A 17,770-nucleotide genomic window follows, 5' to 3' on the forward strand; every position below is an offset into this window, starting at 1 on the left:
TGTTTCCAAGAACTCCACTTTTAGCCTTCTGCTTTTCTCGCTAATTCATTTCCTCCTAACATTCACCTAGTTTCAAGAACTGAACTACCACTTCTGTGCTGACAACTTCCGAGTCTATGTCTCCACTTCTACTTCTTCCCATAAAGTCTGGTCCCATTTTTCCCCACTGCTCATTGTTAGTCACATGAAACATGAGTTCTTGTGTTTCCCTACCTCTAAACGTCAAAAAGTCAAGCGGATTCTACTAACTAACCTCCAAATCCATCTTCTCCTAGCCACTCTATGCAACGCAATTAACAAATTTTGAGTACCTATTACATTTTGAGTATTCCTAGGCCTCAGTCTTATCTCTTCCAATTTATCCTGTATAACATATTGGATAAATGATTTTTCTAAAGAGAAACATTATTCCATCATTCCTCTACTTAAAATCCTTTGATGATAATCTACTAATGTTAAAATTAAATCCAAAGTCCTACCTTATGGTTCACAAAGCAATTAAGAACACAGTCCCTGCCAGTCTCTCAAATTTCAGCTCCGTGACTCACCTTTATTCTTGTCCTATGTTCCAAGCATACTTAACACTTGCAACTCCTCCAAATATACCATGTTTTACCTCACATTCTTAGTATATATAGTTCACTCCGCTTAGAATAGCCCTATCTCCATTTTTCCCCTAATTCCTTTAGGCTATTTAAGATTCAGTTCAGACATTTCCTCCTCCAGGAAATCTTCCCAAATTCCCCAGTCTGTTTCAGATATACTTTTATTGGTACTCCTTTGACTAGATATATTCAGAAACCCAACTCATTTCAACTTATTTAAAAAAACTAACTGTTGTAAAGATACTGGGCTGTTTCAAGGATCCAAGCAAAGGAAAGGAGGTGAGCCTTTACAACTAAAACAAAGGACTCAAATGCCATCAGGATTTCTGTGGTCTCCTCTCCCTGTGCCTTGTCTCTTCTCCTGGTGTCTTCTCTTCTTTTCTTCATGCATCTTGTCTATTTTCCTCTTTGTTTGTCTGCTTTACTCTTCCCCTTCTCTCCGTGATTTTTTTTAACTATTTCAGTCAACATGATGGAAAAGTAGTCACTGTCAGTTGCTGAACTTTGTACCTTATATAACTCAGAGGCCTGAAAAGTGGCTCATTCATCCTTTTCAAGTTCAGTTCTATAATTTCCTGGAAAAGGCACTGATTGGCCCTACTTAGTGGCCAGTTAGTGGCCAGTTGCTCACCCTGACTCAATCTAGTGGAGTCAGGGTCCTGCTGTCAGATGCTGCTCCTACTGTAATCATATGGCCTGAAAATGTAGGGATGAAGTGGCAATCACCCTAGCGGGGGTTCACAGCAGATAATCCTTCAGGTGGCCACCATTACTTGCTTAGAGCCCAAAGAAGAGCTACATCAGAACATTTTCTGTCTCTCCTAAAAGCTCTTTAGGACAAGAGCTAAGGTTTTCATCTACATAGGAAATGACCAAACAGGGAAACATATTTAATAAACAAATTAGTTAACGCTTCAAAAGACCAGGCACTGAAACAACTGAAAAGCTTACACAATATAATAGGAACCAGCATAAATTAGAATGTGAGAGACTTTTGTGGTAGCCCGGGTTTTGCCACAAACAGCAAACCAAGTACTAGCTTTTCTATACTTCAGTTTCCTCCTTCATCAACAGAAATTTCTGTAGTAGCCCTAACTACCTGAAGAGAATGTTCTGAGTTTCAACTGAGATACTATCTGTGAAAGCAACTTGAGAAAAATAAAAATCTCTACACAAATATAAGGTAGAGTTATTACTACAGTAATCACAAACGTGCAAATAACAAATTTAAGAAAGAGCATACCCTCTTGATTCATGGGAAAAGAAGGTGGAACGTACCTTTTCTACCACTGAAAGTAGAGAACACTAAGAACACAATGAAAATGAATGCCAAAAAATAAAAAAATAAAATAAATGCCAATAAAACTCAAAATAAAGGGAAGATTTTCTAATATCAAAAGCCTTCAAAGTCAGGAGCCTTGAAAAAACAAAAATTTTAAAAATCACCTGCTTTTGCCAAGAGAAAAACTGATTTTTGTTTCTTGTAATTTATGTTCCAAAGTGTGGTTAAAGCTCAACATAAAGCAAAATGCATACACTGAAAGTGAAGCTACTTTTGACCTTAAGATTTCATTTTTTCTAATTTTCTTGGTAAATTAAAGTATTTCTGCCTTATGGAAGTACTACTTTATATTAAATTAAAAACATTATAACTAACGTATTCTAAAATGGACATAAGAGAAGTGGTTTATATCAAAGACTTTGCACCACATGCTCAGGATCAAACGAAAGAGGACGTGTGCAGATACATAACTGTGAGGAGAGCTTAGGGATACAGTAGTCTGTATCAGCAAAGCCCAGACACTTCATACCAGATGCAAGTGGAGCTTGGCAAGTCTTAAAAGAGAGCTGCCAGGGACATTCTTGACAGGAGAAAAGTCATTTGAGAATTATAAAGACCAATGGCATCATAGTACTGTTTTTTGATGGTTTTGGGGTGTGTGTGTGTGTCTATGCTGCATAAAATGAAGGAAGACAAAATGGATTCTAAGGATAATTCCTGCTATTTCCCCAGGAATGTTCACAAAGTTTCTGAAAAATTTATCTTGGGGTATTTTTGGTGTTCTTTTAATGATGTTGGGAACATACATGCCTTTTGCTGAAGGAAATAGGTACTTCCTTCAAAAGATATTTCCTACAAAGGCTGTGGACACAAAGTTGGGTAACAATTAGAATAGGGGATGAAGGCTGGACATAAAATTTTTTTTATGAGTTGGAAAACTTAAGTTACAACCTATGATTCAGAAATGACTATATTAATGTAATTTTTAGGTTATTATATAATTTTTTAATCTAAAAGGCACAATTCGCTGGCAATAAATGGTGATTCTCTCCCAGTTAGCATATGAACAGGAAGCCTTTATATCTGAATCCCCAGATGCTGGTGAACACGTGAAGGCTGCACACACACCTGGAAGGTCCCCAGCCTGTGCCAGGAAAACTCACACTCCTGGAGCACCAGGAAAGGCTCAAGGATGACAGTTGTTAAGTTAGATAGTTAGCAATGACAAAAACCAGCTGCATTACTCTAGAGACCAATTTAAACAGTAGCTTAATTTGTTATATAAACATGACTAGAATATTAGTTTAAACTTATCAACATTGAATTTTCTCTCCTTTTAACTCACCTGTAAGATTCTTTGCAAGATCGATGGAAGGGCAATAAATGCTGCCATGCTGTTTAGAACTTGCATGGTCAGAGATTTCAGAGCTGTTATAATAATGAAATGTTAATATTAAGGTTAGTTTAAAGTAAGAGGTCTTGGTTTTTCCTACAAGTCAGTGGAAAATAATAGATTTATATAGTTTCCTAGAAACTCGGCTAACCAGGACCAGTTGGATATTTTAAAGTTAACTGCTGATAAATAACAAAGCTCCTATTATTCAAGACAAATGACACAACTGGTGCCAGAAAGAAAGAACTGAATAAAAGATGAGATTAACACTATACAACAATTTCATTAAGAAAAACACTAATAACAGAAAGAACTGAATAAAAGATGAGATTAACACTATACAACAATTTCATTAAGAAAAACACTAATACTATGATACTGGGAAAAGGTATCATAATGATAATTTTTTGCAGATGAAAGTTGGTGATGGTATAGGTGGGTTTTGATGATGTAATTACCTTCTGGGTGCAGATGAGGTGCGGTTGATCCAGAGAGCTTCTGGGGGGCCATCATTGCCTCCAGTAATGGAAACCAGAGTGCCTACAATGTCAGAGGAAACCAAAGCACTCTGTTATATTTAAGATTGGCTTCAGCATAGTGCTTTACAGGTTGAGATGTACCTCTCACATACATTTGTTTATAAACATTTTATTATTTTTTAAAGATTTTATTTATTTACTTGACAGAGACACAGTGAGAGGGAACACAAGCAGGGGGAGTGAGAGAGGGAGAAGCAGGCTTCCCACTGAGCAGGGAGCCGGATGCAGGGCTCAATCCCAGGACCCTGGGATCATGATCTGAACCAAAGGCAGATGCTTAATGCCTGAGCCACCCAGGCACCCTGTTTTATAAACATTTTAAAAACAAAAGATAGAACACTTGACTGGGAAGGGAAACAACAATAAAGAAGCAATGAGCACAGTTACAATAGGTATCTTTACTATGCCCCTTAGGAAAATAAAGAAACCGCAGTAAGTCTAGACCCTGGAACTGCAATCTTCTGTGTTTTAGGACAAGGCCTGTTCAAAGGCGACACGGTCGAGTTGCCAGCCGGGTTCTCATATACAGTGCGGTACACGCACCCCTGACCAAGTCTAAGTGACCCTATGTACTGCAGGACAGGACACAGGACCGCCCCTCTGCCACCTCACCTCCCCACATTTCTCTTTAGCTGCATCAAGCAAGAGAAATGAATAAAGGTTGTCCAAAGTTTTCCCTCTCTAAAGCGTTGTTTTGTATTATGTTAGTCATCATAGACCAAGAAGTAGAAGTTAACATTATTTCGATTAACATTTCCAACCACATCAAGAGATAAATTAATAGATCCACCATTTATTTATTCCTATTATGCTGGGTCCTCAATTAAATGATTTACACAACTTTCTCATTTCAATTTCATAACAGCCTTATACAATAAGCACGATCTTCACTTGAGATAAGAAACTTAAGTTCAGAAAAATTTGCCAAAGATCACACTACCAGTTAACTGCTACTCTGACTCCAAATTCTGTCCTCTTCCTTTTTGGGGGGGAGGAGGGCAGGGACCTTTAATCAAAAATCAAACTAATACATTTTAAGTTTTCAGACATGGTTTCTTGTTGGACAGAAGGTCTTAATTCTATGTCTTGGGGGGAACATATTCCTGAAAACACCTGGGAGCCATGAAGAAAGGTCAAAGCAGAACAAGAGTGGTTATTTACAGAAAAGGGCATATTCTGCACCCCACCACTTGACCCCATACAAATTTTATGGCAGTGGAGATGTGGGAGCCTCTGAAGGCAAAAAGAATAGGCTGCAGGTCCAGTAACCACTGGTTTACCTCCCAACTGAAGAGCTCTACTAGGAAGCCTTTATCTACCCCCATTTAAGGTTTTATGAGGTCAAGATTTCATACTAATAACTTTTGATGTATTTCTTTAAGTTCTCAAGATACTGGTTTTAACTATATTACATATGGCAATTTTTTATTTTATTGAAATTTTAACTTATTTAGTACTCATGAACTATTAGTGCTGTATTTTATTCTCGGATAGCTTTATTTAGCTTACCTTTTTTTTAACATGTTTTTATAACCACATTATTTATTTCTGTGTAGGTTATTTTAATTGTGTTATTTATTGTATAATTTATTTTATTTTGTATAATATTTTATATAAATTATAATAAAATATATATATAATACAATCTTTTGTATAAATTATAATTTATTTTAAATTATAATTTATACAAAACATTTTATAATTTATTTTAATATGGGATACATTTTGTTTTTATATTTATTATGTTTAGAAATTTCAATTTTTAAATTTTCTTATTTAATCCAGACAATTCAGGAAGAATTACTTTTGTAAAGATTAGCTGTTTCTTGACTATAAATGGTAGACTGGGAGAAGCATGGTTGTGGAGGTAATAGCCATGGGATACGTTCACACTCTACACAGAGGAATTATTTTTCTTTAATTAGATCTCCACACAAACCATCCCCTGAGAGCAACACAACTAAACCTGAATTCCTTTCTTATGCTGTGTAACACACAGCTTCCTTTTCAGGGAATTATATGCATAATAACAAAGCCAAACTCTTTGTTATATGTAATCACCGTGTATTAGGGCAGCCCCATAAACAGATAGAGAAAAGTAGGACAGGCAGAGATTCTACTTGAGAAAGGATTAACAGCCCAATTTCCTGTAGTCTGCTTTAAGTAAATACTCATAACATTAAGTCTTATGATGATAACTTCTGGAAAGAGATACTATGAACAGTCTACTGTCAAACTTCCAAACGCTTCAAATCTTCTAGTTAGTTGACTGTCTGTGGTAACAGCTTTTGTTCTCACTCTCTCCAAAACAAAACAAAACAAAACAAAACAAAGAGAATCAAGACAAACCACCATTAAAAGCCCCCAAATTGAATGTTTGGTATTACATAAGATCAGTCTAGCATTTTTCACACAAGACAGTATTTATATAAAATTTACATTCAAATATTTCTGTTGTAATAATGAAACTTATTCAGAAATGAAGCAGAAACCAGTTGTTAGACGGAGGGACCACAAAGAGAGGGTGTGTCTCTACACAGGAGAGACAAACAGACTTCTCTCACACGCAGCCAGTCAATGGCGTAATAATAGCCATAAAGAAGTGAAAATTTCAAAGGACAGGAAGAAGTCTAACATCTAATATTTTTACTAAAACAAATCCCAACTCAGGAGAAAAAAAAAAAAAGATGGAATGAGTTTTCCTTTGGCCACATCAAAAGAAGCATTGTTCCTATCTCTGATTAAGAGATACAGAGTTCAGGGGCGCCTGGGTGGCTCAGTGGGTTGAGCCGCTGCCTTCAGCTCAGGTCATGATCTCAGGGTCCTGGGATCGAGTCCCGCATCGGGCTCTCTGCTCAGCAGGGAGCCTGCTTCCTTCCCTTCCTCTCTCTCTGCCTGCCTCTCTGCCTACTTGTGATCTCTCGCTGTCAAATAAATAAATAAAATCTTTAAAAAAAAAAAAAAAAAAAAAAAAAAGAGATACAGAGTTCAAATATAGTCGGAATAATCCCTAGAGTTCTGGAGGCATGGATTTTTATAACTAATTCTACTAGTTAATACATGTGAGTCATATATTTCAGCTTATGTGAACCTAAACAGCCCTACTTATAAAACATATAAGCATATCCTTTTCCCTTAAATTTTCCATGAGAAGCTGGAGGAGTATCAAGTAGATATTGGAGAGGAGATGGAAGGGTTGAAAAGTGAAAAAGATTTAGAATTAAGTATGTATGAACATGGCTTAAAGAATTCTACCTTTTCATGTTTCTCTATCAAAATATAACCATGTCAGGGGCGCCTGGGTGGCTCAGTGGATTAAGCCGCTGCCTTCGGCTCAGGTCATGATCTCAGTGTCCTGGGATCGAGCCCCGCATCGGGCTCTTTGCTCGGCGGGAGCCTGCTTCCTCCTCTCTCTCTGCCTGACTCTCCGCCTACTTGTGATCTTTCTCTCTGTCAAATAAATTAATAAAATCTTTAAAAAAAAATATATATATATAACCATGTCCAAATATAGTCAGCCAACCAAAAGATAAATGAAAATAAAAACTCAGGAATAGAAAAATCATGGCAAAACGACTGATTAAAAGCTCAAAATCCATTTTCAAAAGATTAAACGATTTATGGGAATTGTGGACACAGAGAAGAATGTATGTGTTACTGGCTTCTATGAGGTTATTTAAAATTAAGAGGGATGGAGGAGAGAGGTGGGAGCAAGCATGAGTTTACGTGTTTCCTTACTGGCTTGGCATCACAGATACTATAAAACAGAAACGTAATTATAAATAAATAATTCCAATCTGTTACAGTCATTCAGATTTTTTTTTAAGCTGTAGTGATATTTATTAAGAAATAGTATGGTGAAGAAATATTAATTTGAAATTCAGAAAGCTTCCTAACGGAGACTGACTACTATATTTATTTGTAAAAGCAAGCATTTCCTGATTTAGGCTGATAAGAAGTACCTGGACTGATGGTTCCCCCAGTGATAATGATGGTTATTTCTGGGTGATAGGATCTTACAAGGTAATTTTTATTTTTATTTTTATTTTTTAAGATTTTATTTATTTATTTGACAGACAGAGAACACAAGTAGGCAGAGATACAGGCAGAGAGGAAGGGAAACAGTCTCCCTGCTGAACAGAGAGCCCGATGTGGGGTCCATCTCAGGACCCTGGAATTATGACCTGAGCTGAAAAGCAGAGGATTTAACCCACTGAGCCAGGAGCACCTTACAAGGTAATTTTTTAAAAAACATTCTTCTTTGTAACTTTCTGTTTTGCAGGATTTAAAAAAATAAAGAATATGTATATCACACAAAATGTTTTTTTAAAAATCACCTCTGTTATGTAAATGTGCTTGTTGTATACAATTTTTCTTCTGAAGGGTTTCTGGAACGTATAGTCTTAAAAAATCTTTGACAAGAATGTCAAGTTGCAATTTACCCAACTCAAAAGAACAGGAAAGAAAAATAAGTTTATAATACTCACTGTAACATGTATGGCTAAATATATAAAAAAAAAGTCTGCCTTACTCCCCATATCAGAACCCTGGGAAGAGAAAGGTGACGGGTGGTGCCAAGTCAGAGGCTGCAGCCCGGAGGAGCAGGCAGGCAGGCACCGAGGAGTTACAAGGAGGCCACATCACGCTGCAACTTCTCTTCTGAAAACTGCAGCAGAATGTGGCTGTCAAGTCCCATCCCGCCCCCTTAGTCTCTGCTTCCCTGCTGTAACTCCCACCTGCACCAGGTGCTCAGCCGTGCCTCCTTCAGTTCTGTGCTCTGCCTTTTGGCAGTCTGGAATCTGTTACAGCAGTGGTTCCAACCTTGGCTGTACAGTGGGATCATGTGGGAAGCTTTAGCAATGGGTCCCCATCCAAAAACTGTAATTTCGTTGTTCTGGGGGTGCAGCCCGAGTGCTGGGATTTACTTAAAGGTCCCCAAGTGACTGTAATGTGCAGCCAGGGTTGAGAAACTACATCACAGCCTTCTTTGACCTTTTCCAGTGTTCTCTGTATCCCCTAAAGGTTTCCCTCCAGCTTCTCATGCTCATTTTCCTCCACAGAGAATAGATGATAAATGACAACACATCCATAGAATATAGAATCGCTACACGGAATACACAGAATCATGGTCCAAAGAGAACAAGGACATCCAGTAATCACGTGCTTAAATCCTGCAGCACAGCCAGATCCAGGAATATAAAGCCTTTTGTGAGAACAAAGAGGACAAGCACTCCTCACAATAACTTTAGGAGGCTTATACTCCTGGGAGCACTAAACAGTGATTAAAATCTAGTTGAATTAAACTCAGGTGGCTGAGAGGGCAGAAGAAATAGAATTAACTCCTAGTTTCAGATCAGAACCGACTTTGATATGCCTAAGTAGTCATTCTCCTACCTCTCGTTGCTGCTGGTTCAAATTATGGGAATTTCTCTGGCAAAGGGCAATTGTCTCTACCATGGTATCTTCAACATCCTTCAATGAGAGCTCCTCTTTGGTCTCTAAGATTCAGAAAAATTATTAACAAGACTTAAGGATATATTACTGAGAATTCTCAGAGCTTCTGTAAAAAAATTATCTTTTTCTTGGCATAGCACTGTTTTGTATTATGAAATCTTCCATAAGCATGATACCAATGCTTAATAGATTAAAAACAGATAATTTTGTTTCCATGTAAATGCCTGACATTCACAGGACATATAAAGCTCATCACACTTAGCATTTTAATACACTTTAGCTATGGAACAGCTCTAATCATCTGTGGGTTAGTCAGCAGAAAGATGACCTTTCACCTTACTTGCTCTACCATTTCTTCTTCCCTCTATCTCTTAGATGTAAGTCATCCTTCAAGATATTATCTTAGGCCCTCTCCTTTTCATTTCCCAATAATTCACTTCCTCTTGTGGTTTCAACCTCAGGTCCTTGCCAGTAACTTCTGAATGTACACCTGCAGCCCTTGTTCCTTTCATCATCTGCAGGGTGAACTGTCCACAGATTCTATCCATCTCTACACAGATGTCCTGCGAGCACCTTGAGTTCATAAGCACAAAAACCAGATCACTTTTTTTCTCACTTCCCAAACTAAGTTAATGAAACCATCTTCTTTAAGTCATTTTATAAATCTTCATCGTCCCTGATGTTCCATCCCCACTTTACCCACACATCGAAATAAATTGCCACTTCCGTGGATTCTACTTCTGTGCCCTCATGTGTCCTGACTTTTACCCTATGCTGCTCTTCACCTGCTGTGAACTACAGCAACAACTCTTAATTAAACTTCTGACTTCTAAATCTTGCCTCCCTCATTCTCTTTGTCACAAGCAAATCTATCAGTCTCATCCACAAAAATCATTAAAAGCCTTGAAGTTTTAAAAACAGAACATAAGTAAACCTCTGACCCTAAGTAGACGCAGTAACCATCTGGCTCATGTTCTCACCCTCTGTGCTCTTACTCCACTGCGCTGTATCTTACTCCTGAGTTCCTGGTCAAGTACTTTCATACTCACATTCTGCTCAGCCCAGGTGCCCTTTCCTTGCCTTTCCCTATCAAACTTCTAGTCATAATTCCAGTCTTACTGCAAAGGTCACATCTTCCACAAATGACCTTTGATTCATCAGTTATAAATCATTCCCTAATTTTTCACAATCATTTGCCACTCTCACTGCATCTCTTTGATAATACTTGATTCCTCCAGCATTCAAAGTTTTTATTTACATATCTGTCTCTTTCACAAGACTATAGTTATTTGGGTAAGAGCTGTGTTTTAGCCATCTGTATATTACCCTCACGAGCACCATGTCTTGTAATTAGCAAATCCTCCAAAATTCTTAGGCACACAGAAAAAATTAAATCTGAGAGTAAACAGTGGACATGAGACTATTTCTGAAAAATTGATCTTCAAAGAAATTTAAATCCAAAGAACTGGCTTCTCTACACATATCACTTGCAAATCATTGTAGTGATTTTAGGGAAATATTCTTCTTTTCCCTCAACCTCCCATGTAACGTGTGCAAAAATTATTCTAACAACAATAAGAAAATATCATAAATGTAATAAATCTAATACAAATTGACTAAACAGAGACTAACAGTACAAAAATAACAATTAAATGCTTAGTTGAACTAAATATGGAAAAGCCAACCGTTTACTAAGGCTCCAAGAAGATGCCGTGTAATACAAAATGATCCAGATACAACACAGATCCTATTACCTAAGACCGAGCCACAGAAAACACAGATGAATGTAATTTATAGAGAATTAGGGTAAAGGAGTTTAAGGAAATGTGTGGGCAAAGGGGGTCTAAGAAATGTGCTAATGTGTTGAAGAGGTAGGGCAATCTAAAAATCACCTATCGAATGAACTTTGGAAGAGCTATTTTGGAAAATTTCAATAATGTGAAAAAAAATCATCCTATTCAAAAGCGGGCAAAGGACTTGAATAAACACTTGGCCCAAGAAGATACACAAATAACCAGTAAATATGTGAAAAGATGCTCTCCATTACCTGTCAATGAGGAAATGCAAACCAAAAGCCCACTAAGCTATCAATTGGCACCCAGGAGGATGGCTATGCTCAAGAAAAGAGAAAAGCACAAGTGTTGGTAAGGGATTGGATGGACTAGAATTCTCATTGGTGTGCCGCTGACAGCCACATACACTGAGGCGGCCACTGCGGAAGTGAGTATAACAGCCGCTCAAAAATTAACATTAGCATTATTATTTAATCCAGCAGTAACACTTCTGGGAATCTACCCCGAAGAAATGAAAGTGGGGTCTCAGAAAGATACCTGGACAGCATGTTCACAGCAATATTCTTCACAAGGGTCGGGAGAAACTGAAGTGTCCATGGACAGACAAAAGGATGCAAGATGTGGTACATACATAAATCAAAATATTATTCAGCCTTTTTAAAAAGGAATGAGATTCTGACACGTGCTACAATGCCGAAAAACTGTGATGACATTATGCTAGGCCAACACGCCAGACTGAAAAGGGCAAACGCGGGACAATTCCAGTTATAGAAGGCCTGTCATCAAATTCAGAGTGGGAAAGCACAACGGGAGGTGCCAGGGACAGACATGGGCAGGGAATGGGAGTAATTGTCTCACGGGTACAAAACTTCAGTTTGGGAAGTTGGAAAACTTCTAGAGATGGATGGTGGAGATGGCTGCAGGACAGTGTGAATGGACTCAATGCCAGTGAACTGGACCCTTACAAATGGCCAAAATGGTAAATTTTGTGTTATGTGTATTTTACCACAATTAAAAAAAAATTAATCTATGTCCTAAAACGTCAAGGAAAATAATGGGAATTTTACATCTGTCTGTGACAAGGCCATCTAAGATTCGACACTGTCAAGTTTTACTGCTTTGTGCTAAAATTATAGAAATTCACTACAGAAACCCCAGCTATTACTGATTAGAAGTTCGATTTGTTATTGCTCAGTACATTACAGTAACTTTAAAGACATTAATTATGCACCTCATTTATATATAACCAAAAATTGGCACAGAAATAAATCAAACAACAAAAAAATCAGTATTAGTGAACCCCACTGGCAACTGGCATCACAAAGCTGCAATGGTTTCCATGATTCCCCATTATGAGCCCTTGAAAATGAGCTAAAATTGGCATCAGTGTTCAAGTATTTATACAGATCAAGGTAATTATTATTTAGTAAATGCAGTTTCTTAGACAACATCTTTTAAAACACAGGGTCCATGGGAAGAAATAATTGTAAATCACACTCAAGAACTTACTTTCATCTTGATGTGTTATCTCTTGAAGTTTGCTTTGCAGTCTCTAGCAGGTTAAAAAAAAATGCAGGAGGTAAGAAGGATACAGTTACCTAATTCACAAATATTTGAACAAATACATTTTGTTTATTTTTTTATTATTTTTTAAAATTCTTTGTTGTTGTTTTTTTTTTAACACCCAGTGATCATCACAACATGTGTCCTCCGTAATACCCATCACCCAGACAAACACATTTTAAAGGAAAACCTTGAAGAAACAACAAGGTGAAACAACAAGGTTAAAGATAGGTCGCTTACTGTCATTCAGAAGAGAATTCTGGGGTATACATAAAGCAAAGCTAGCAGTATTGGAAGGGACCCAAAATACTAAGTGTCACTTATTTGCAGCACTTCTGCTTCTGTTGTACCATTATACCATCATCAATGACATTCTTTAGGCACAGTAATAAAGAGCAGGATTTATCCAGACTTTGGGTAAGGGAATAAAAGTCATAGTGGGCTATGAGAAAAAGGGGTGGGTGGGAATAAAAAAAGAACATAAAGTGTGTCTCCAGAGCATGGGGCACAGACTTGAGTATGACAGCTCTAAATATGCAAATTTCAGTGTCCACTGCTACACCAAATACTAGATCCTTAGAAAGCCTTAACTGATGATATTCCAAAGGATGCTTTAAAAAAAAAAAAAAAAAAGATTTATTTATTTTAGAGAGACAGTGAAAGAGAACATGGAGAGAGGGGTGGAAAGAGAGGGAGAGAGACAAAAGCTCAGGCAGACTCCCTGCTGATCAAGGAGCCCCACATGGGGCTTCATCCCATGATCCTGGGATCATGACCTGAGCTGAAATCAAGAGCTGGATGCTTAACTGACTACACCATCCAGGTGCTCCTCAAAGTCGTCTTAATATACACTGAGGCTGATCTTAACATTTCTTTTCTAGTCCAAATTTGTTCCTTTCCTTGAGGTCTCTTATAGGCTAATAATGTAAAGCTAAACATCATACAACTGTCATTAACCACTCCCTCTTATTCCTTCCATATCATATTCAAATGATCAACAGTTCTTAAGTCCAATCCTCTCCCCACTTCACCACCACCACTACCCCTAGCTTAAGACTCATGGATTCATTATCTGTACTACACAGCCTCGCAAATGTTCTCTGCTTCCTCCCCAAGTTTTACCTCCCCCTTCTCTAGACCCCCATCCTCTTACAGTTACCAGAGCAATCTTCATGAAACAACATCATGTCAGTTCTTTTGCTTAAAAACCTTTAAGTGGTCTCATGTGATAATAAATCAGTCCTAATTCTTCAGGGTATCCTACAAAATCTTCCCAAATCTGGACCCAGCCCTTGCTTCTAACCTCACCTGTCTATACATTGATAGTGGAGCCCCAGCAGAGCTGCTGGATTCTCTCCTAGCAGCTCATATTTCTCAGTATTTCCATGCCTTTGTAAATGCTGGTCTTATTCCCTGCAAGGGTATCCTGCTTCTCTTCCCCCATCCATGCCAGGAATATGTTTAATTTATCCTTTAAAAATAGATTCATGGTATCTTCAACAAACTGCAAGGGAAAAAGAGATATAAGGGGAACTTACTCATTAAAAGAGGCTGAGAGCCTACGCAAGCCTCTGTGGACTATTCTTCCTGGCCTGTTTGGTGACTACATAGCTAGAGAAAAACTAGAAGCCAAATTGGAACTTTTTTTTTTAAATATAAATAGGATATCCCTAATCCGTAAGTAGATGACAATATTTAAAATCACTGAGTAGATGACAATATTTAAAATGGGTACTTCACACCCATTAAAATGGCTACCATCAAGAAAACAGTTTTGGAGAAGATGTAGAGAAATTAAAACCCTTCTGCATTGCTGATGAGAATGTAAAATGGTGCAGCCATTATAGAAAACAGTATGGCAGTTCCTTCAAAATTAAAAATAATATTATCATTGAATTCAGTAATTCCATTCTGGTTATATGCTTAGTAGAAATGAAAGCTGGGTCTTGAAAAGATATCTGTATACCCATGTTCATAGCAGTATTACTCAGAATGGTCAAAAGGTAGAAGCAATCTGAGGGTCTATCAATGGATGAACAGATAAACAAAAAGTGGCATACACATAAAATGTATACCACTCAGCCTTAAAACTGAAATTGTGGCACGTGCTACAATATGGATAAATCTTGAAGACTTTGTGACAAATGTACACAAAAAAGCAAATACTCTGTGATTCCAAGTATATGAGGTACAGCAGTCAAATTCATAAAGTCAGGAAGAATGGTGGTTATTTGGGGATGGGGAGAAGAGGAGGTTATTATTTAACGGGTACAGAGTTTCTGTTTCAGAAGCTGAAAAAGTTTTGGAGATGGATGGTGGTAATAATTGCAAAACAATGTGAATATACTTAATTTCACCAAAATGGTAAATTTTTGTAATATATATTTTATAACAATTTAAAAAGTGGATAAAAATTTTTGTAAAAAATAGACAGACTGTTGGGGAGAATGTGTAGCAAACCAAAAGTCATACATTAGTGGAGAAGATGTAAAATAGAATAGCTACTTTGGAAAGAGGTCTTATCATTTCTTATAAAACTAAACCTACACCTATCCTGTGACCTAGCAATTCCATTCCTTGGTACTACCTTCAGGAAAATGAAAACATTTATGTACAAGAGTGATCATAGTAGATTTATTCTTTTTTTTTTAAGACTTTATTTGTGTCGTTTCACTGGGACCGACTATCAGTTCCGCAGGATGAAGATGTTCTGGAGGGGACAGTGGTGATGGGGGCACAGCAGCGTCAATGTACTTGATCCCACTGAACTGCAGACCTCCCCGGCGAAGAAGACTGTTCCTTGTATCTCCTCGGCGATGATGTCGTAGGCTTCCCCGCTCCCGCCTGTCTTCACAAAGCTGTACGCCATCTGGATCCAGGGGTCTGTGCTCCACCGAGTGACACAGCGAGAGAGGGAACACAAGCAAGGAGAAGGAGAAGCAGGCTTCCTGCTGAGCAGGCAGCCAGATGCGGGGCTTGATCCTAGGACCCCAGGATCACGACCTGAGCCAAAGGCGGCGGCCCAGTGACTGAACCACCCAGGCGCCCCCATAGTAGATTTATTCTTAATAGCCAAAACCTAGAAATAGCTCAGGCGTCAACCATCAAGAGAATGAATAAACTGTAGTATATTCAGACACTTAAATACTACTCAGTGATAAAAGAAACAAACTCCTAACACATCTCAAAAATATCATGCTGAAAGAAGAATTATACAAGAGTACTATTGGAGGACTCCATTAATGTAAGTGCATAAAAAAAGTAAAACTAATTCACAGTGAAAAAAATCAGAAAAGTGAATATGTGTGGGGGCATGGGAATGGAAACTGAGTGTGAAGGAACATGAAGAACTTTCTCTGGTGAAGGTAATGTTCTCTGTCTTGTTAGGAACTAGGAACACAGGTGTGTGCATGTATCAAAACTCAGTACATGATACACTTAAGACTCATACATTTTACTGAATGTAAATTTCACTTTAAAAAATACCAAAAAGAAATGGTGAGCTCTAGTCAGTGACTAAACTCTAGTCATGATAAAATGTAGTATTGTCTGCAACTTATTCTGACACACAAGAGATTAAGATGAGTGAAAACTTACACAATGTTACATGTCAAGTATATCTCAATAAAAAAAAAAAAAAAGAGGGGTTGATGAATGGAGGCCTGGAAAGAAACATGACAAAGTAAATAAAGTAAAATACTACCTTTAGCATTATTAAGAAGGCACCATGAATATCTCCTTTTTTTTCTAATAGGTAGGCAGTGACTTCATGAAGTTGATACTTCTGGGTAATCTACGAAATAAGAAAAGATAAAGATTTTTGTTCACAAATCTTGTTTGTGGATCCTATTAAGGATAAAAACAACATGACAATAAATAATAAATTCATACCTCAGTAGTAGTCTATGGTCCAATATAATATGAAATTCTTGACTTTCTAGTCTTTTTTTTTTTTTAAAGGAAGCAGGCTCCCTGCTGAGCAGAGAGCCCAATGCGGGACTCGATCCCAGGACCCCGAGATCATGACCTGAGCCGAAGGCAGCGGCTTAACCCACTGAGCCACCCAGGCGCCCTTAACTTTCTAGTCTTATAAGTGGCCCATCTTGGCAGTTCTAACTAACCCATGTTCATCACGGATTTAATCTAAAATTGTCATTTACCTGAATGAGTATATCCACAGGAAAAAGTAACACATACTCATAATAGGAACAATAGAAATCAGAAAATATTTACAACAAAATGGCAATGAAACACAACAAAACAACTTCTGAGGTCTTAATAAACTGAGAGTTTCTTTTTTTTTTTTTTTAAAGATTTTATTTATTTATTTGACAGAGAGAAATCACAAGTAGATGGAGAGGCAGGCAGAGAGAGAGAGAGGGAAGCAGGCTCCCTGCTGAGCAGAGAGCCCGATGTGGGACTCGATCCCAGGACCCCGAGATCATGACCTGAGCCGAAGGCAGCGGCTTAACCCACTGAGCCACCCAGGCGTCCCTAAACTGAGAGTTTCTAATAAGTAAAGGAAATACCAAGCAAGCTCAGAAGAGAAATTAGAAAGAGAAATGCAAAACATAATGCTATTGAAAAGAAACAAAGGAAAAACAATACAGAAGTTTAACAAGCCCCAAAATAGTCTCCAAAAAGACTAATAAGGTGGGATAAAAACTTTCTTAGCAAGAAGAAAAAAGAGAGGCACAAATAACATATTAACAGGTTCAAAGGAGAAAAACCTATGATCCTCTCAATAAATATACAAAAAAGTATCTGATAAAATGCAGTACCCATTCTCAAGAAAACCAAAAACAAAACACTATTACCCAAACTGAGAATGGAATTTTAATTTAATAAAAATTATCTATGGGAAGATATTAGACATCTTAGATGTTAGACATCTTCCCTTTTAAATCAGAGAAAAAAACAAACAAAACAAACAAAAATTTTTTTAAATCAGAGACAAGGCAAGAATATATACTGTCATTGCTTCTATACAGTAATATCTTGGAGCTCTTGCACATCTGATTAAGAGAGAGAAAGCAGGGTAAGATTGAAAAGAAACAGAAACAACTACCCTTATTCTTGGAAAGTAGTATTACGGTAAAAAAAATCTAGAAACTATTTGAATGAAGAATTCAGATTCTTTT

General features: G+C 37.5%; 1 protein-coding gene across 2 annotated transcripts in view; it reads right to left on the minus strand.

Annotated features, from left to right (window-relative positions):
• The window catches only part of VPS8 (VPS8 subunit of CORVET complex), a 247,367-nt gene that overhangs the window by 62,145 nt on the left and 167,452 nt on the right, over positions 1-17,770 (minus strand). For both annotated transcript variants that reach the window (XM_059163253.1, XM_059163252.1), the window contains exons 37-41: positions 16,333-16,422; positions 12,576-12,618; positions 9,214-9,317; positions 3,739-3,820; positions 3,233-3,315 (exon numbers count right to left, since the gene is read on the minus strand). In XM_059163253.1, coding sequence (XP_059019236.1) covers positions 3,233-3,315; positions 3,739-3,820; positions 9,214-9,317; positions 12,576-12,618; positions 16,333-16,422 — 402 coding nt within the window. The remainder of the gene's footprint in view (positions 1-3,232; positions 3,316-3,738; positions 3,821-9,213; positions 9,318-12,575; positions 12,619-16,332; positions 16,423-17,770) is intronic.

Source organism: Mustela lutreola, chromosome 2 (genome assembly GCF_030435805.1).
Source record: "Mustela lutreola isolate mMusLut2 chromosome 2, mMusLut2.pri, whole genome shotgun sequence".
NCBI classification, from domain to species: domain Eukaryota; kingdom Metazoa; phylum Chordata; class Mammalia; order Carnivora; family Mustelidae; genus Mustela; species Mustela lutreola.